The sequence below is a fragment of the Cupressus sempervirens genome, chromosome 3, assembly GCF_028749045.1.
Source record: "Cupressus sempervirens isolate cs-2001-9-10 chromosome 3, ASM2874904v1, whole genome shotgun sequence".
Lineage (NCBI taxonomy): Eukaryota > Viridiplantae > Streptophyta > Pinopsida > Cupressales > Cupressaceae > Cupressus > Cupressus sempervirens.
Genome location: NC_143120.1, coordinates 151919937 through 151941467, shown reverse-complemented (window position 1 = coordinate 151941467; position 21531 = coordinate 151919937). Strand labels below are relative to the sequence as shown.

The following is a 21531-nucleotide window of genomic DNA, read 5'->3' as shown; positions in this document are numbered from 1 at the left end:
AGAGTATCATCTGTAAATAATGAGTGGGTGACTACAATATCAGTGTGTGGGATTTTCAGACCTTTCCATAAGCCCATCTGGATGTACTTTCTTTAAGGACCTACTCAAAGCTTCCACCGAGATGATTAATAAAAGGGGTGATGAAGGACCACTTTGTCTAATACCTCGAGTTGAAGGAAAGAATCATGTTGCTGAACCATTTATTTGTATTGAAAACCTAATCCCTGACATACAAGCTAATGTACATCTCCCCAATTTTTTTATATTAAAGTACTTTGTAGAACTCAAAATAACATCAACAAGATTGACTTGGAATAGCATTCTCGAAATTATACTCGAATAAGTGTTGCAATCTATAACTCCTATACAAATATCTACCACTATGCAAAATTGACAGATATAGGATTTACACGGTTGATCATTTTACATTTATTCAACAGAAAATAGACTACCAATTTAATCCCACTGTCCTATAATATTATTCCAGTATTCTTCGCTATTGCAGTTAAAGGTACCAATAGGAGGATCCATCGCAGGGGTATGTTAACAGCCTCTTCTCAGCTCGATCCAAATTCCTCGTTCTCATCTTTAATCTGTGCATTTTCCTTTTCGGTGTCAATAAGATCTCTTTCCTTGTCATTGCAGACTTCATCATTCCTCTGTCTCCACAAAAACCATAGAACTTCAGAAGAAAAGAAACACCTAAATAATTCATCTTGAGATCAAAATCATCAAGAAAATACTGGAAAGTGACAATGTTTTAAGGCATTTAAAAGGTATAAGAAGGACATATTTCGTCCCCCTCATATCTACAAAGATTTGGCATATTACAAGCAACTCTGTTATCAATAACTGTTGAAGGGCAACACATGAATATAATGCAAATTGATCATCTTTTTAAATAGCAGTAGTCTTAGAAACACATCCTCAGAGTAGTATTTTCCAAATAAGCATGGATCACTGCTTGCAGATGACCTTTGTTTTTTCAGATGCTAATGCCCTTAAATTTGTTAAGTTTATTTTGGGTTTGACAGGCTGAGAAATTTCTGCATGCTTAGCAATTAGGACTAAAGCTTCTGTTTTAGTGATCAACAAGTAGATTTTAGGCAAGGCTCTATTGGGTGGGCATAGAATGTAATTCTTTTCAAAAAAAATTAGAGGAAGGGTTCATGGTAAAAAATAAAGGGCTTGTTCAAGGTTTGACCAAAGAGGTGGTTGCCTTGTGTAAAGAGATTTAGGTTCCCTACACTCAGAACTTTCCTTGCGCTATTGGGGATTAGCATTGTATGTCGCTGGATTGATGAGCTACAAGTAATTTTGAGGTATGCACGCTTGCATATGTCAAGCCTCTTCACCATGCCAGCTCCTGCCAAAGATGGTTTTACATGTGCTATGAAGAACACTTTTCTGGAACCTCGTCATTGTCCTAAAACAACAGTATTCGGGCCAGACTATCCAAAGATTGTTTTACATGTGCTATGAAAATCGTTTTCCTGGAAATGTGTCATTGTCATAAAGCAACAATATTCAGGCCAGACTAACCAACAAAGAAGGAAAAATTCTGATATATAAAAACATTTAACCCTACATGAATTTATCCCTACTCAATGCATAAGATCAAGAGAGCAACCCATCTTAGACAATCACGATCTTAGAAGGCCAAAAAAATATGTAATATTTACTCTAAAATCTTGCTGCAATCAATTGGCTTAGCAACAACGGCCTATATGTATTGAAACTGAGGTTTTGGAGTAATATTGCAACTGCCCTAATAGGCTTGTACGAAAAAATTGCAAGCGTGGACAATGGCACAAATGCCACATTCCACAGCTTCTGCTGCACTCGATGAGCCAGAATTTGCTAGGAATTCTTATTAATATATACAACTAAAATATTAGAAAATTACTCTACAAATGTCATCTCATGCAGTTGGAGAGCACTCATCAACCAGATTAATAACAATCCTTAAACACATTTGGCTAAAATTTATCTGCTCCTTTTTTATTGGGTGAGGGCTTTTACGTTCAATTTTATAAATGGAAACACAAAAAACAGTGGGGAGATATTATTATTATATGAAAAGTATAAACTGCCAATCAGACAATAGGGACAATCAGTCATAATTGGAGTTGAATAATGAAATCCGTGCAGACCACAGAATAAGTAGGTTTGTACGATTTCTAAGAAATGCATTATTTACAAAAAGCTGAGTGGAAATATTTACAAGAAGCTGAGTAGAAATATTAGTCTCGAACTAGATAGAGAGGACATCATAATCTAAGAGCTTGTGGTCAATAGATGGAGTAGAATATGATCTTTTTGCACTTGTACTCCACAATGAAAAAGGCTTTGAGTAAAAATCCTTTGTTGTGTTAGTGTAGTTTTTTTTTTCCTATTTTGATAGGTTTTTCTTACACTTTTAATAATCTCGCTTAGTTTAATAAAGCATGTCCTATTAGGTGAATGGTTGTGAGGTGTCACCTTCCTACATGTGAGCATCCATTAGCTATCTTGGGAAGATACTTTGCTATCTTTAGTCCGATAGATGGTTGCTCCTCATTGGTTGGTGTTGCCACCTCCTCCCTCTTCTTAGCCTATATAAGCATGCTACCTGGCTTGTATTTGTATCTCTTGTTTTTGCACCCTCTTAATGCTATTTTGCTTCCAGCATTTGCATTACTCTCTTGGAGACTAACTCTATGATGTTATTTTGATTTTGTATCATTTGCATTCATAGTTTAGATATTTACTCTTTGCACTAGTTTTCTGGGTTATTAATCTTATCAGATTCTAACATGGTATCAGAGCTTTTCTATGTGCAAGAGTAGATTTTAGTTTCCTTAGTTGAGAGATTCGGGGGGGGCAAATAAACTTTATTGTAGTTTTTTGAAAAACGAAGTATGCTCTTCTCTTGCATCTTTGGATGATCCTGAGAATCAGAAAAGTTTTGACAAAAATAATTTTTCTCTGGGGTTTAAATCTCAAATCTGATAACCAACTTGCATATTTGGAGTTTTCAATCAGTTTTGTAGGTTCCAGCATGCCATTGATGGACTTAAGAAGTTGATCCAGTATTTGCATGTCATATTTTGGTTGCTGTGGTCGTTTTTTGATTTTTGAAGCCGTTTTTTACTGTTAAAGGCGTCTGATTTACACTACAGCAACATCTTCTGTTCATCAACAAGAAAAACGCTTTCTGGGTTTTGTTCGCAGCCTCGAAAAACCATCTGGGTATCTTTTAGATTTTGCATGCAAGCTGTATATTTTTCAGAATCGAGCATGCAAAGCTACAGCCATACCCCTCTCCGTTGGCAGCCGCAGATTTAAATGCAGTTTTCAAATGTCTCGTTCTTGCTCATATGGACTCCGATTTTGATGATTCTTGTTATGAACTTGGCTATTTTTTTGTGCTCTATCCACTAGTGGAGTTATTTTTTGATTTTCATGCATGAATTCTTCAGAAATTGCAGATTCTCAACCGTGACTGTGCACAGTTCTCGTTTTAAAAACTTCGGAGGATCATAACTTTCTCATACGACCTCGTATCGAGGCGATTCTTTTTTTGAAAGTGCATGATTTTTTTAATAGATCGCAGTGGTGCTGTTTGTTTCCTTGATTATTGTGCCCAAGTTTTACTTTTAGCATATGCTCTTCATGAGGGTTTGTAATGCATTGAAATCAAGACCACTAAGTATCTCTTTCTAGTGGTAGTTGTAAATGCACTAAAATAAAGTGCCAAACCATATTTCTTTGGGGGGGTTCTTTGATTGAGTAAAGAGGGGGGGCATTGTCATGGCTGGGTTCTCTTCTTTCTAGCATTTCTTCTTTGCATTTCTTCATCATGGATCAAACAAATATGCCCATCCTAACTCCATACAATTACTTTGAGTGAAAATCACGCATGACAATTCACTTAAGGAAAGCTGGATTAAATAGGATAACTATGGGACTTGAAACTGAACTTGCTAAAGATGAAGATAAGCCTAAGTGGTTTAACAAATGTGATGAGGCATTTGGAACATTGTGTTTGTCTGTTTCTCCTGACTTGCTATTTCACATTGAGTCTTTGGATACACCAAATGAAGTATGGACAAAGCTAGAAACACTATTTGGCACACAAGATTCAATGAGGGGTCATATGTTGGAAAATGAATTAATTAGTTTGAGTCCAGGCAATTTCAACACAATCCAAGATTTCTTCACCAAATTGAAATCACTAAGGCTGCAGTTAAAACAATGTGGAATTGAAAAGAAAGATGAACAACTGATTCTTAGTATTCTCTCTAAGCTAAGTTCAGAATATTCTGTGTTTGTCTCTACCTTCTATGCTACTAAGGGTGCACTTGGTACTCAATTCACCATGCCATCTTTAGATGATTTTGCTGTCAATCTCACTCGAGAACAGGACAAGCTAATCCAGATGGGCATTCTTAAGTCCTCTAAGTCACATGCCTTGGCTGCCAACCAAGGCACAAAAGAACAAAAAGGACAAAGTAGTAACAACAATAGTAAGGAAAAGAAACAAAAGAATAGCGAGGAGAAGAAGGATCAGATGCTGGTTTCTTCAAAAGCAACTATTGATACACCATCTTTCAAGGGTGATAAGCCTAAGAAAGAAAAGGTCAAATGTGCCTATTGTAAAAGACCTAGTCATGATGAACATAAATGTTTGCAGAAACAACTTGATCACTTAACATACATTCTTGAGAAGAATAATATCAGTGTTCCTGAGTCTATCAAACAAAGTTCTAATGAAGGGTCTAACAAAGAAAAAGAAAATAGCAAGGGGAAAGGAAAGGGCAAGGCCCTTTTTGCAGTTGCTTCCTCACCATCCACTTGGGTTCTTGATTCGGGTGCTTCACACCACATGGCTTCATCTAAGGAAGAACTTGCATCCTTGGAGCCGTGTACTATGCCTTCTATTTTGATGGGTGATAACACTCCTGTTGAGGTGTGTGGGAGAGGGTCTGTTGATGTGGGGGTTGGCACATTCCATGATGTTCCTTGTGTACCCTCATTGTCAACTAATCTCCTATCGGTATACCAGATCACTCACACAGGTTCAGGCAAGCGGGTTGAGTTCACTCCTGATTTAGTGGAGATATGTGAGTTGCACAATGATTCTACAGTTGCAGTTGGGAGAGCAGATCATCAGTCACGACTCTATATGTTTTCTCACTTTGTTCCTGATCCTCCTTTGACTATTTCACTCATTCACTCTAATGATGTGAGCAGATTATGGCATGAGCAGTTTGGCCATCTTAACTTCCACTACTCTCATCAGCTTAACCAACAGAGCATGGTCACAGGGTTGCCTTCTACTTTGACATTGGAGTCACTTGGAATACATGATGGGTCAGATTCACTTGAGCAGTCTTCTACCTCCACTTTTGATGAAGAGAGTGATTCAGAGGACTCACCTCCTTCCTCTCCTAGTCATTATTCACAGGTTGATGATTCTCCTCTAGATTCTCCATCTTTTGGTCCACTTTGGGCTAGACAGACCTTGCAGTTTGCAGGTGATTGGGTTGGGGATCCATCAGACACCAAGCAGACTCGTTTACAATTCCAAGATGCTCTACATATCTTCATTGCTACTGCCTCAAATCCACAGTCCTTTCATGAGGCTTCTGGTATTTCTGAGTGGGATACAGCTATGCAGGAAGTGTATAGTTCCTTGATGAGGAACCACACTTGGGATCTTGTCCCTTTTCCTAAGGGAAGAAAACTTTTTCGATGTAAGTGGATCAACCGGACAAAATTTGCAAGCTTTGCTGGAGGTGCGGGATGCTTCATCTTTTGGGGGGGCCTCTTCCTCTCACTTGGAGTTCTAATTTTCTTTGGGGAGTCTCTTTTCTCTCTCTTTTGGGAGAATTTTATGTACATGGGTACCTCATCAGGCTTGACTTGCCGAGACCCATTTCTACATCCACCTAAGCTTCGCTTATGGGGGGGTGTTAGTGTAGTTTTTTTTTTCCTATTTTGATAGGTTTTTCCTACACTTTTAATAATCTCGCTTAGTTTAATAAAGCATGTCCTATTAGGTGAATGGTTGTGAGGTGTCACCTTCCTACATGTGAGCATTCATTAGCTATCTTGGGAAGATACTTTGCTATCTTTAGTCCGATAGATGGTTGCTCCTCATTGGTTGGTGTTGCCACCTCCTCCCTCTTCTTGGCCTATATAAGCATGCTACCTGGCTTGTATTTGTATATCTTGTTTTTGCACCCTCTTAATGCTATTTTGCTTCCAGCATTTGCATTACTCTCTTGGAGACTAACTCTATGATGTTATTTTGATTTTGTATCATTTGCATTCATAGTTTAGATATTTACTCTTTGCACTAGTTTTCTGGGTTATTAATCTTATCAGATTCTAACATGCTGACACCCAAAGTCGTGGCTTAACAAAAACTTAAAAAGTTGCTCATTTCTTAATGCAACCGTGCCTCAATTTTAATCATCTAAGGGTACCACTTTCCAAAGACATGATCAGCTTCAACAAAAGAAACATAAGAAAACATTTTCACATAGTGCAGGTCATCTTGTTGGATCACGTGGCTTCCAGCCTACCATTTTTTAATCTCCCCTACCAAACATTCGTTCAACGATTCCAACCACCTCTTTATTGCCTTCAGCATGGATCTTTCCAGACTGCATTTCTGTGAATCATGCATCTAAACTCTTTAGTAATTATCTTCTGGAAGTTTCTTTTGTATTTGGAGAAGACCTTTTTTTATGAAAATGCTCTGTTTTTGGATGGTATGAAAGAAGAAGTCTGATTGAATGCTGGCTGTAATAGAGGGATCTAATGCTTACTGTAATAGAGGAATCTTGGCATATATCCATGAAACTGAAGTATTAAATTTCTGTATAGTACTGGCACCACTGGTTTTACTGAAAAGTTAATGGCTCTATGTTCTGTTTCTGTTATTATGTGAGTATGCATTCCTTAAATCTGTAAGTTTTATTTTTATTGTTTCTGTTCTCTCCTCCATCACATCTCTCTTCCCTAGACGAAAGTTGAATAATGAGGAATAGTCAAATCAGCTTTGGAGAAGGTTTGGATTCAAAGGATGCTTTCAGACATCCAAATGTTTCAAGCAGGCCCTTCAACACTCTTTTGCAAGTATTAGATTTTTTATAATTTTAACAATTGTTTCGTTATCATATTGTTTCTAATTGCAACGATTGTTTCATAATAGAAACATCATCTTTGTAAACTATAACTGAACATCTTGCTCATTCATTAATTTGTTCAAATATTTCATTAATTACTCAACGCCCATTAGGCCTAATTTCAACAGCGACAGTCAAAATTTGAGCCAATCACAAAGTAACACTATCTCATTTACAAGTGTGTTGTAAGGGCCAAAACAGTATCTAAAATTGGGTTTCCATTCTAGTTATCACACTTTCTCTGGGAGTTAAGAAGGGTATTAGAATAATATTAAAATACTAAAAGATAAATAATACAAAACCTGTATGAGCTTCTCTGTAAAAATCTTCATCATCTAAGGTCGTCGACATCGTTCAATATAGAAAGATTGTGTAGCGGCCACTGCCGCTTCTTGTACCATCTGGTTCCTGCACTAAGAAGATATATGACAAGTAAATCGTTATCGTTAAATGACTTCTTTAGAGAATTGCCGAAATATAAGAAATGAAAAAATTTGTTAAGAACTTACAAGGGAAAGGCCAATCACGAGTCTCCGCATAAAACCTCCTGATAATTTCCATGTTGTGAGAGGCCAATACCTGATACTTGCTGATACTATTTCAACTGAACGTGCCTGCATGGTCACAAAAGCTTGAAAGAATCACTGAGTGCTAAACAATTAATATGTAAATATTTAAACTAATACTAAAATAAAAAAGTATAAACTAATAGTAACAAATATCTGGTATGAGAGATGAAGTCCTCTAAGAAAATAGAAATCAATGCAAATATATAATATATAAGTTAACAGTAGTATCAAAGACTGTAAATATAAAATAATTAGGTCAATCTTTCCATACTTCTGAATATGAGCAAAAATGAGATATCACAGATGAAAACCCTCACCTCACACAGATACAAAACACATGAGGGAAGACAAAAACCCTAAATTCAACCTCCCTAAGGTCTTCAAAGAGACAATAACATAATGTTTAGATTTTACTTAACAAGTCACATAGAAACCCAAACCTCTCTGTAGGTCTATAAGCATTACAAATTTTACAATAATCAGCCCTGTGGTCAATAATGATATGCATCAAATAATCAATAAAGCCAACATGAATAAGAAGTGAAAACCGGATACTTCTGCCTCGTTTCTACGTCTGAATTATCCAACATTTGACATTGTTGTAGGAAGCCTGAATGAAGAAGAAAACTGCCAATGCATGTGTGCAGAACCCCATGTAGCTTCCCAAATCTTTAATCTTCCTACCTGGACTATTACTGTCCCACTAGCATACAAACATACAGCAACAAACAATTTGGCACTCTCTCTACCTAGAGCCTGCAGTCTCTCTCCACATACCCAGTGCTATTAATATTAGAAAAACAAAAAATATATATTACCTGGATTTTCGGATAGTCGTCGAGGGAACTCATTGCAGAATAAAGAATAGGTATAACCGTTAAATGGAATTCCTCGGGCACATCCGCACCCAGTAATACTAAGAACTGATTGATCAAATCGACAGCTTCCATTAGCACACGAGGTTGCTTGATTTCGATTAAACGAAATATCTCCACCAATTCGCACGTATACGTTGAAATAGCCTATGCAAATAAATGACCATGGTTATCCAACTAAAACAATTCATCATTTAGAATGCTATTAAAGATTATTTTGAACGATTCTTTATGTTTCTTGGTTTTGACAATTTCCATACATTACCTTTCCCAAGGCTTGCAAGATTTCGTCAAATGCGACTAAAGCTGAGTGCCCTAGACGCCAATCGCCTCGATTATCAAAAAGTGACCTGATTACAATCCGAGCAATTGTAACCCCATCGATGGCGAGGGCCAAGCGGTGTAAACCCTGCCTAGCAAGACAATAATTCGTTGACTCCTGGCCATCATCAGAACGAGAAGATTGCGCTACATCAAGCAGCATGGCCAGACATACAGGTACAAGCCTATCAACACAGACGAAGTTTATCCTCTGTCGATCCTCGTCGTATTCTGGAGGTACATCTCTCAGTGTTTCAATTGCTTGAATAACAAGCTTAATGGCCAGGTGTTTTGTGGCCTGTTCATGGCACCCATCCTTATCCTCAGCAATATTAAGGATTAAGTCGCCAGATTTTAGTTCTTTACAGAACCAAATCAATACGAAACCAGTCCTCTCCGAAAAAGCAATCAATAATTCTATAACTGTGAAAAATATAGATTAAGAACAAACTTAAACTCAATCTCACAACTCTAACCCTAAAAACTTTGCCCGGCACTTAAAAGTTGCTCAGCACATGAAGGTGCCGAGTGCCAGTTTTACTCGGCACTTGAAGAAAAATGCCCAGCACAAGAAGGTGTCGAGTGCCAGATTTACTTGGCACTTCCTCGGCACATGAAGGTGCCGAGTGACAGGCAACAGGTGCCGAGTGAACTCGGCACAAAGAGCAGCTCGGCACTTGCACAGGAAATGCTCGGCACCAATGGATGCCGAGTGAGCTCGGCTCCAACTGAGAAGGAAGATGCCGAGTGTTCTGATTCAAACTTAAGAAATATAACTTAGGAAATATTTCAACGTGAATGCTTTCACCATTAAAACCAGAAAGCCAAATGCTTTAAGCTTTCAATCAAACTTGTTAAATCCAATGAATGGAAGGTGAAGAACAGTAAATTAAGTATGCTGCTTGCTTTCTATTCAACTGAGATTTAAACTATTACAAAATCTGGAAGCATTTGGCTTCAACCAGAAAACCCTAAATTTACCCTAAAACTTCAAACGACTTCAATACTTCAAACTTTAAACTTGCAGCTCTAATGGCTGCATACAAAAATGCCTGGAGCAATCACTGCTTCACAGGTCGAATCCAATGAACAATAAACTTACAGAATGATCAGAGAGAAGACTGCAATTGCAGGCACGAAATAAACAAACTTCTTTCTCTGCACTCTGATGACTGGATCTGTTGATCTTCTTCCACTGCTCTTCTCTGCAACTTCTAATCTGATCTGCTTGATCTGCTCTGAATGGAATGAATGAATGTAGAGACATTCCCTTTGTCTTCTAACCTAAAACGTTTTTCCCTCTCATTTCCAAATTCAAAAATCTCACCTACCCGTATTAACTTTTCTGTCTGTTCTGGGCATCAAAGTGGTAGGTGAGCATTTGGCTCAAGGGGCAAACGTCAACGCTGCATTAAGTTTTCCAACACTCCCCCTTTGTCTCGAGCCAAACAAAATAAGGATCACAACTGATCCAAATCAACTACACCAAAACTCTCTCTTAAGTGTACAAAAGTTCCAATGCCTAATGGCTTGGTGAAAATATCTGCTAGCTGCTGCTCTGACTTGCAAAAATTTATTTTAATATCTCCATTCTCCACCAACTCTCTGATGAAGTGATATCTGATCTCAATGTGCTTGCTTCTCCCATGGAAGACTGGATTCTTAGACAATGCAATTGATGAGATGTTGTCACAATAAATTGTGGTTCCATCCTCTTGCCTTTCATTCAAATCTGTCTAGATCCTCGTTAGCCAAATTGCTTGACATGTTGTTGCATTTGCTACAATGTATTCAGCCTCTGCTGTAGATTGAGCAACAATAGGTTGCTTCTTGGATGCCCATGAAATTGCACCTGATCCCATATGAAACATGTATCTAGAAGTGCTCTTCCTATCATCTAAGCTTCCAGCTCAATCACTATCAGTGTAACCAACCAACTTGAAATCATCATTTGCAGCATACAAAATTCCAAATCCCTTGGTACCTTTCACATACCTTAGGATCCTCTTTCCCGCTTGCCAATAGGAATCCTTTGGTGTTTCCATCAATCTAAAAATCAGACTTACTGCATGCATTAGGTTTGGTCGAGTTGCAGTCAAATACATCAGACTTCCAACCATACTCTTGTATAGTGTTGGATCCACTCTCTTGTTAGAGTCTTCCTTGCTCAACTTCAAACCTACTGCTGTTGGTGTGAGGGCTGCCTTGCTGTTCTGCATTTTAAATCTCTCCAAGATCTGCCCTGCATACTTTTCTTGAGAGATGAAGATGCCATCATGCATTTGTTTTACTTCTATGCCTAGAAAGTATTTTAAGAGACCTAGGTCTGTCATTTCAAATTCATTTTTCATGACCTCTTTGAACTCACCAATTAGAGCCTTATCATTTCCAGCAAAAATCAAATCATCTACATACAAGACAACAATCAAAACATTACCATCTGCTGCCTTGATTTAAAGAGTGGGTTCACCATTGCTTTTGCTAAAGCCATTGGTCATCAAATATGAGTCAATCCTACTGTGCCATGCTCTTGGAGCTTGCTTGAGCCCATAGAGAGCTCTCTTCAATCTATATACTTTATGTTCTTCACCTGCAACTTCATAACCAGGTGGCTGCTCCACGTATACTTCTTCCTTCAATACATCATTAAGGAAGGCAGACTTCACATCCATTTGAAATACCTTCCACTTGTGCTGAGCTGCAATTGCTATGACAGCACACACGGTTTCCATTCTTGCAACTGGGGCATAAGTCTCATCATAATCTCTTCCATATTGTTGTTTGTAGCCCTTGACTACCAGCCTTGCCTTATGCCTATCAATCTTGCCTTCAACATTGCATTTGGTCTTATAGACCCATTTCACTCCAATCACTTGCTTCTTGGGAGGCAAATCAGTTAGCTCCCATGTCTCATTCCTTTTTATAGCATCTATTTCCTCATCCATGGCATTACACCATTTCTTCTCCTTGATAGCTTCCTCAAAATATACTGGATCACTATGAGAAAATAATGCAAAATTAACACTTTCATCATAATCTTCATACCTTTCATCTTGGTATATCTCCCTAAGACTCTTGGTCTTTCTTGGTAACAGGGAGGAGAGTGTGGGATTAGAATCTTCATTGCTGCTGCATTGCCAACTTGATCGATCTTCACTGGTACTCGGCACTGACACTCAGTCATGCCTAGAGGAGCTCGGAAATGACTGAGCCTGATTGCCTTTTCTTCTATCTGCTCCTTCTTCTTTCTGTTCATTAGCATCCTCTTCACTCATAATTGACACTTTGCTTGAAGTGCTTGGTGACTCATCAATTTGTCCATACCAAGATTGATTTTCAAGAAATTCCACATCTCTTGAAAGCATCATCTAGTTGTTCAATGGGTCATACAATCCGTATGCCTTTGATTCTGAGCTGTACTCTATGAAAATGCATTTCACACCTTTGTCATCCAATTTCTGCCTTTGCTCTTTAGGCACATGTGCATATGCTACACATCCAAACACCCTTAAGTGTTCAACTGTCCATCTTATATGTGACCAAGCTTCCATTGAAATTTTATCACGGACTACCTTTGTGGGACACCTATTAATTAGGTAAATTGTTGTTGCCACAGCCTCTCCCCAAAATTCAATTGGGAGACCTTTTTCTTTCATCATACTCCTTGCCATTTCAACAATGGTCCTGTTCTTTCTTTCAGCCACTCCATTCTGCTGTGGTGTATAGCTGGTTGTGAGCTCTTTCTTTATGCCATGTTTCTTGCAAAAATTTACAAAAAAATTGGAGGTATACTCCCCTCCTCTATATGATCTTAGGACCTTGATATAATGTCCACATTCTCTTTTAGCCTGGGCCTTAAATTCTACAAATTTATCAAATGCTTCAGATATATTTTTTAAGAAATACACCCATGTCCTACGACTGAAATCATCAATGAATGTCATAAAATATGTACTCTTCCCAATGGAAATAACTTGCATAGGACCGACAAGGTCAGTATGCACTAACTCTAATGGATATCTAGACCTCTTAGAATTTCCAGAATTAAATGGAAGCGTATGTTGCTTACCCAAAATACAAGCCTCACACTTGTCACAAGAATTTTTTACATGTGGAAAACCTTCTACCATTCTTTTATTTGACAATAAATTTAAACCAACATAGCCAAGATGACCATACCTGAGGTGCCATAGCCGTGAGGGATCTTCAATCACACTCCTTAGAGCTGATTGTGTGGGAGGTGCAGCACAAACTTGAGATGAGAAACATGTCTCTATCCTCAAAGGAAACATTATGTTCTTTTTCATTTGAACTGCTGCAAGTAGATTTTTGCTCCCATCCTTTTCTTGAATGACACACATGTCATTCTCCATCAGCACTTTGTATCCATTTTGAATGAGCTGACCAATGCTCATCAAATTGTGCTTCATACCAAGGGCGAAATACACATTTTGTATTTCTCTTTTCTCACCTTTCTTGGTGCGGACCATAATAGATCCTTTGCCCACAACTGGTAGGGTTCCATTGTTACCCATTTTAATTTCTGATTTGAAACTCTTGTCAATGAATGAAAACAAGGTTTCATTACCACTCATGTGGTTGCTACATCCACTGTCGAGGTACCAAACCTCAGGGCTTCCTTCTTCACCAACATTACACATGATGAAGGCAGTGTTTTCACTTCTCATATTCACATCAGCCACATTTTCTTGTCCTGACTGATCTTTCTGCTTCTTCCAGCATTCATTTGCATAATGCCCATATTTATGATAGTAGTAGCATTCTACATTACTCTTATTTGAGTTGTAGTTTTTCTTACCTCCTCTTGAAGTATTTTGTGAGCTAGTTGCTCCATCTGCTCTTCCTGAGCTTTCTGCTGCAGCATTCCTTTGTCCTCCATTACCTCAGCCTCTGCCTCTGGAGTTTCTGCCTGAGCCATTTCTTCCTCTCCCCCTTCCTTTTGGATTTGACTGAGCCTTGAATGCTTGCTCTTGGGTAGAAGAAGATGTGGATCTATTGATCCTATACTCATGGGTTTGAAGAGAACCCATCAACTCATCCATTGTCAAAGTAGTGAGGTCTTTTGCCTCTTCTATGGTCATGACCAAATGGTCATATTTATGAGGTAAACTCCTCAATATCTTTTCCACTATCCTCTGCTCTTGATAGTCTTCTCCATTTGACTTCAGTTGGTTAATCACATTGGAGGTTCTTGAACTGAAGTCTGCAACTGATTCATTCTCCTTCATCTGAAGGTTCTCAAACTCCCTCCTGATGTTCTGTAGCTTTACTGTGCAGACTTTATCAGTCTGCTTGAAGTTCGTCTCAAGGATAATCCATGCTTCCTTTGCATAATTTGCTGCTACAATCTTGGGAAAAATAGTCTCCATCATTGCTGCTTCAATCAAACATAATGCATTTGCATCCTTCCTTCTTGACTCTTTCAAATGAGTCTTCTGTGCATTTGTAAGGGCAGCATACTGAGTTGGATCAGTCACATCATTGAATCCATTAACCACAAACTCCCACAAATCATTTGCAACCATTATGGTCTTCATCTTCTTTGCAAATATATCATAATTCTGTCCATTGAATGATGGTGACTGCTGCCATATCTTTCCAGCATCTCCTGCCATGTCAAGTATCCCAAGAAAACAAAATGCCCTAACTCACTGTGGATGTGGGGCCTCAAAGCTCTGATACCATGTGAAAAATATAGATTAAGAACAAACTTAAACTCAATCTCACAACCCTAACCCTAAAAACTTTGTCCGGCACTTAACAGTTGCTCGGCACATGAAGGTGCCAAGTGCCAGTTTTACTCGGCACTTGAAGAAAAATGCCCGGCACAGGAAGGTGCCGAGTGCCAGATTTACTCGGCACTTGCTTGGCACATGAAGGTGTCGAGTGACAGGCAACAGGTGCCAAGTGAACTCGGCACAAAGAGCAGCTCGGCACTTGCACAGGAAATGCTCGGCACCAATAGATGCCGAGTGAGCTCGGCTCCAACTGAGAAGGAAGATGCCGAGTGTTCTGATTCAAACTTAAGAAATATAACTTAGGAAATGTTTCAACGTGAATGCTTTCACTATTAAAACCAGAAAGCCAAATGCTTTAAGCTTTCAATCAAACTTGTTAAATCCAATGAATAGAAGATGAAGAACAGTAGATTAAGTATGCTGCTTGCTTTCTATTCAACTGAGATTTAAACTATTACAAAATCTGGAAGCATTCGACTTCAACCAGAAAATCCTAAATTTACCCTAAAACTTCAAACGACTTCAATACTTCAAACTTTAAACTTGCAGCTCTAATGGCTGCATACAAAAATGTCTGGAGTAATCACTGCTTCACAAGTCAAATCCAATGAACAATAAACTTACAAAATGATCAGAGAGAAGACGTGCAATTGCAGGCACGAAATAAACAAACTTCTTCCTCTGCACTCTGATGACTGGATCTGCTAATCTTCTTCCACTGCTCTTCTCTGCAACTTCTAATCTGATCTGCTTGATCTGCTCTGAATGGAATGAATGAATGTAGAGACATTCCCTTTGTCTTCTGACCTAAAACGTTTTTCCCTCTCATTTCCAAATTCAAAAATCTCACCTACCCGTATTAACTTTTCTGTCTGTTCTAGGCGTCAAAGTGGTAGGTGAGCGTTTGGCTCAAGGAGCAAACGTCAACGCTGCATTAAGTTTTCCAACAATAACAACCTGTGCAGTAACCTCCTCTTTGAATTCAAACACCTCGGTGAGAAAATCCACCATAAGGGGGAGCAGTTCGTGGACCAAATCCATGTTGGACGTGGCTCTAAGCGCTGCAATGTGCACATAACGAGGATAAGTAGCATTCAAGAAATCACGAACTAAGTACAGTGATGACTTGGTAACTTGAAACCCTATCTGTTGCGGAAGCTCAGAAAAAAAGAGAAGCGCCGCTTCTTGCAGGCGTGGAGAATTTGATCTCATATAGATTAAAATAACTGCCAAAAGCTCCGACCACTCCATTAGCAAGGTGGCTACCTGCGTCACGGCGTGACGAATCACCTTTAACACTCTTATATCCCTCTCCTTTTGGATGCGCAGAAGAAGGTCCCTTTGGGCTGCTCTCTGAGTCAATAAGTTTAGCCTAGCCCATATAGACTCTTCTCCTGCTACCTGCACCCGTACTAATACAGCTGCCATGAACCTTATTTCTTTTTCCCTGCAAGACTTTAGCATATGGAGCAGATTAAGGACCAATGCATCGGGGTCATTCTGCTTCCACCAGTTGAACACTACCTATGCTTGTTAGCGCTCCTCATTTTGGGCGCTGAGTAGATTCTTAAACACATCCTCTGATATCACCTCCATTGAGTTATTGCGTGTGGTGATTTTCCCTCTCGTAGATCCGAATTCCTCCAATTTAAATTTGAATTATGTGCCCCCAATCATACATTTGGAAACAATTGTCCATCAATTCTCTGTAGGATTTATTGATTCCCTTGTCGCCTCTATTGAATTCCTCACCCTTATCTCCACCAATTCTCTGTAGGATTTCTTGATTTTCCTTGTCGCCTCTGTCGAATTCCTCACCTTTAAAATCTTCAATTTAAATTTGAATTCTGTGTTCCCGATCATACATTTGGAAACAATTCTCCGTAGAATTTCTTGATTCCCTTGTCGCCTCTGTCGAATTCTTGAATTATCCTCTCGCAGATTTGAATTCCTTCCCGTTAAGATCTTTAATTTAAATTTGGGTCAAATTAGGTAGGTATACGAGTTCTTGGTTTCCTTTTTCAAACTATATAGCTGTCAAATTTTAGGGGCATCCATTCATTATTATTAGTTCAGAATGTTTGATGCATACAAATAATTAATTGGCCAATGACATTCAAATATTTAAGTTGTTATATAGTTTATAAATTTCTATATTTTATAAAATCTAAAAATTCTAATTATTTCTTTTGCTATTGGTTCATTACAAAAATAGCAACGAAAAAAATATCTTTTATTAATCAAAAAAATAAAATTAATTTATAAGCCATACTATACATTTCAATTAATGAAAAGGTCTTTACAACTGTATATCTAAGTGGAATCTACTAGAATAATCTAGATAAATCTCTAAGACGGCTAGTATAATCTAAAAAACTCTATGATTTCCATAGAATATATTGGATGTGCGACAAGTTTACAGATTGACGAACTTTAATCTACAGATTTGTGAAGAAGCTTAATCATGGAAGGAAATTTTTTTTTCTTAAAATCATCCATTTTTAAAAGCTCTATCCAAACCAATTTCTCAATCACAACTTTTATCTTTCTATTTTGAATGTTCTTCTAGAGAATATAATCTTCTTTTACTAAAACTCACATCAATTGTGAAGCTTGTTTGTTACTTCCTCTATTTTCTGGAACGTAATTATTTTTTAAAACAGGACATGTATGGAAAGTGCTAGTCTCTACAAAAATCAAAGAGAAAACATAGCATTTACATGGCTAGTCTAACCGACATCAGAATCACCACATTGGTATTTCATGACATTGCCATTGTCACTAAATTTGGCCACAATTGCCATGCCATCACTTGCATCGAGCGTATCACTTTGTGTTTCATTTTTTTGGCTTAATGTAGAAAAATTTGGCATGTAGAATTAGAGTTTCCTCTGTAGTCATGAGACTCTACAAGACCAACATACAAACTAACCAAATCTAGGTCAATATACACCAAATTCTTAAACAAAATGATCATTTTTGTACAATTTAAATTGAATTGCTATAAATCTCTTAGTTCCCCTTACTAACATGAAAACATGAGCAAAAATAGCTTAATTGTGAACAAAATTAAAGAATGCCATGATTAAAGAACTACCCTATCAGTTCTCACCAAAACAAAATTGTGACTAACAATTGCAAAGACAAAATTTACCTCCTTAAGCCCATTGCTTGTCAAAAATATATTGTGGCACTACTCTCTCAGTTCTCAAGTTGTGCCACAAAAAATTTATGCAATTTTTTTCCCTCCATGAGGCCATTATTTCTCTCAACGTCTTAAATATTAAGCTAAAAGGTATTTACCAAACATTAACATTGTTTTAATATGCATATTAGTAATCTGTGAGTGCTCAAATGCAATGTGTAAAAATCTCACAACTAGCAGGAGAACCCCTGAAAGGATGAGCGATCCAATAATGGGTAGCTTTACATGAGTAATCAAAATTCTCTTTCTAATTGAGGAAAACCCTTAACCTAATTAAAAATGTTTGACCTTATTATGTTTGGTGAATTAGAAAGCTTAAGTAACCTTTTAAACCAAGAAGTACAAGAGAATAACCCCAAAAAATGGTAGAGAATAATCTAATTATATATATTTTGAGAAGATAGTTTCAATGAAGTCAATGTATGTCTTTAAATCTCTTTCTTGGCAGGGTAAAACACCTTGCACAATGCATAGTAATGAGACTTTTGAGCAACTCCATTGAAGTGATCTCATTTATAATTAGTAAAGCCAATTTTGGTCAACAGAGGCAAGGCCCTCCATTATCATAGGGAGAATGATTATCACCACAAGGATGGATAACCCAAAGATTTAGCAGAATTGTTCTTATTGAAACTACTTGAGATTTGTGTATGAGATGTTGAGCGTTCTATTTGAAATATAATCCAAGTTCATTGCAACATCATAGAAGACGAAGTTATTAAATGGATGTCCATTTTATTCTCCATTTATTTTGAAACAGGAAGAAAGGTGTCAAAGAAGAACTTGTTGCATGTTTTCTTTTGGTTGTTTGTAGACATATGCCGAATATTAGAAGCAAAAGACAAGACACGTGGACTCATGGATTGTAGAATTTAAGTAAAAACAATCTTTCATGTAAAACATGTTTTCCAATCTTCCCTCCCAGATCTTTCTCAAATGTACTCAGCAAGCTTCATTCTAACATTACAATGGCTTCCTTCAACTTGCAAGTGATGGCCCCACAACATCAATTAACATGTATTTCTCCACTTTAAAGGGTTAAAAAACCATCATAAAAAAATGTACAAAGGCTTTCATATTTTTAAATGGTTCTATTTTTTAAGAAGCAAGATATTACAATTCAAACTTTATAAGGTTGTTTTAACTAGACAAATGATTCACAATATTGGGAGAGAAATGGCTTGGCTCTCTATTAAGAGCTTAATGGCTTAGTTTCTAAATTGTAAGAGGTTATTACCTTGGAATGCTACCTATTATGAATACAATTTTTATTGTGATATGAATATCAGGATTTAACTGTGTGATTTTGAGTCAAACTCGATGACCCATGTTTCATGAGTAGTGATTCAACATGAATCCATCTCTCATGAGAATAAATGGAACACTTAGCACTCATTGGATCTAGGTGATGCTCACAGGGGTGAAGCACCGGGACTTCCCGGAGGTCACCCATCCTAGTACTACTCCAGCCTGAGCGCGCTTAACTACAGAGTTTCCTCCATAGTTAAACCCAAAGCTTGCAACCCCATTTGCAAAACCTTCACCAAGTGTTGTGCCTTATGAACCATTCATTAGAAAGCCCCTTAAGCTCATCAATTGATAAGTAGGAGATAATTTCCACAGCTAGTCAAATTGTGATATGAATATCAGGATTTAACTGTGTGATTTTGAGTCAAACTCGATGACCCATGTTTCATGAGTAGTGATTCAACATGAATCCATCTCTCATGAGAATAAATGGAACACTTAGCACTCATTGGATCTAGGTGATGCTCACAGGGGTGAAGCACCGGGACTTCCCGGGAGGTCACCCATCCCAGTACTACTCCAGCCTGAGCGCGCTTAACTACAGAGTTTCCTCCATAGTTAAACCCAAAGCTTGCAACCCCATTTGCAAAACCTTCACCAAGTGTTGTGCCTTATGAACCATTCATTAGAAAGCCCCTTAAGCTCATCAATTGATAAGTAGGCGATAAAACAATTTTTATTTTTTGAATAAAACAATTATAATTAAATATGTTGATTTTTGTAGTTAAATCAGATTTCCTCAAGGCCCTATTAATGTTAGATCCATTGTTAGCCACAAAATGAAAGTATTAACTAATAATGATATTGTTCTTAGGATTTAACTGTGTAGTTTTTGAGTCAAACTCATATTGAGTCTACTACCTTCATGAAAAATAATAATGATAAATAACCATATTTGTTGGGCTATATGAATTGGATTGACTTCAACACACCTACAGAATCTTCTCATGCCCAAATATATTCATATTACCCAAGATCACAAAATATTTACAAACCTAAAGTATCTAAAAAATCAAACATTATCAATATTCTCTTCAAATCTTGAAGCTAAATGTATAAAACTCTTCACATAACCTATAATATCCCAAACATGATATTTGTTGATTTGTTTTTCCTTTCCACAATACTGTAAGAATTTGGCTTAGGCCAGAATTCACTCAAGAACTAAAGAACTCAACATAAGCACACAATAGACCAAAATAGATAGAGTATGATCAGAATGATGATATTAATTCAATATGTCAGCTTAGCCAACTTGAGAGTACACTAGGAGTGCCACTATATAAAGGCCTCAAGAGAGCTTCTAGAATGCATAGAAGTTAGCATCATGATATGTCATACAACCAGGCACATGTCCACTAGATATGGGTTATCCTCCATTGAGCACGGGATTAAGTGCGATGATGTGAGGATAAGCCTACAATGGTGTAGCATGCAAATTAGTGGTGTAGACAACATGTGCTAAATGAGGAGTGCGGATAACTGTGTTGTCAACATGACAATTCAGTGAATGATGCATACTCCTATGTTGTAGACACCATGTGCATAATTAGAGTTGCATAACTCAATGAGAGCACACAAACTCCTAAGTGTCTCACCTAAAATAATAATTAAATACTGCATTAACCTAAGTAAACTTAAGTAAGTGTAATAAGTAAATACTTATTTATACCAACACCCCCCCTTAAGTGCAAGCCCTTAAGCTTACAAAATTTAGGATGAAATGCAAAATGGGTCCCGGCTACTAGGCCATGTTAGGTACCCATGTACATAATGATATGCAATCTCTCATAAAGCAGGGAAAAAGGGAAAATCTCATGGGAAAAACCCTCCTCCAAAAAGAGAGATAAATAGGGATGCATGGATGGATGGAGTAATCAAGACCCCCCCATTATGACATACATCCAGTATATATATATGAGAATGATGAGAAGAGGAAGAGAGTCAGGATGGGCTCCACCACCCCAAAGAAGAATGTTGAACTGTCACTACTCCGATGAAGAAGTTGATCCAAGACTACAGAATGGTGTTCCTCCCCTTAGGAAGAAACAAAGTCAAGGGTACAAATGAGATGGTTCCGCTGTGTGTGGAAAGAATCCCATGGATAAATGATGTCTCTGAAACCTACTCAACTAGTTGAAGAACCTATCCCAAAGAACTGTTTGTTTCTGCAACTGATGAAGAACCCTGTTGCAACTACTGATCATAAGTATCCACAATCACTTCAACCTGTAATGATCGATCATGTAGAGAATGATCAAGAGAGTCAGATGGATCCCTTGTGACAACTGAAGAAGGTAATTTTGCATCAAGAAG

General features: G+C 37.7%; 1 protein-coding gene across 2 annotated transcripts; it reads right to left on the bottom strand.

Annotated features, from left to right (window-relative positions):
* Nucleotides 1–253: 253 nt before the first annotated feature.
* LOC149565209 (uncharacterized) lies at nucleotides 254–8649 on the bottom strand. 2 transcript variants are annotated; one of them, XM_089817059.1, is made up of 4 exons: nucleotides 8566–8649; nucleotides 7688–7792; nucleotides 7481–7591; nucleotides 254–659 (listed from the first exon to the last, which is right to left on the bottom strand). In XM_089817059.1, exons 1-3 carry the CDS (start codon nucleotides 8596–8598, stop codon nucleotides 7514–7516), a joined length of 216 nt encoding a protein of 71 aa, XP_089673185.1. In that variant the 5' UTR covers nucleotides 8599–8649; the 3' UTR covers nucleotides 254–659; nucleotides 7481–7513. The 2 variants fall into 2 exon arrangements, with proteins under 2 accessions (XP_089673185.1, XP_089673186.1); XM_089817060.1 differs by having other exon boundaries at nucleotides 7481–7586.
* Between the last annotated feature and the right edge of the window lie 12882 nt (nucleotides 8650–21531).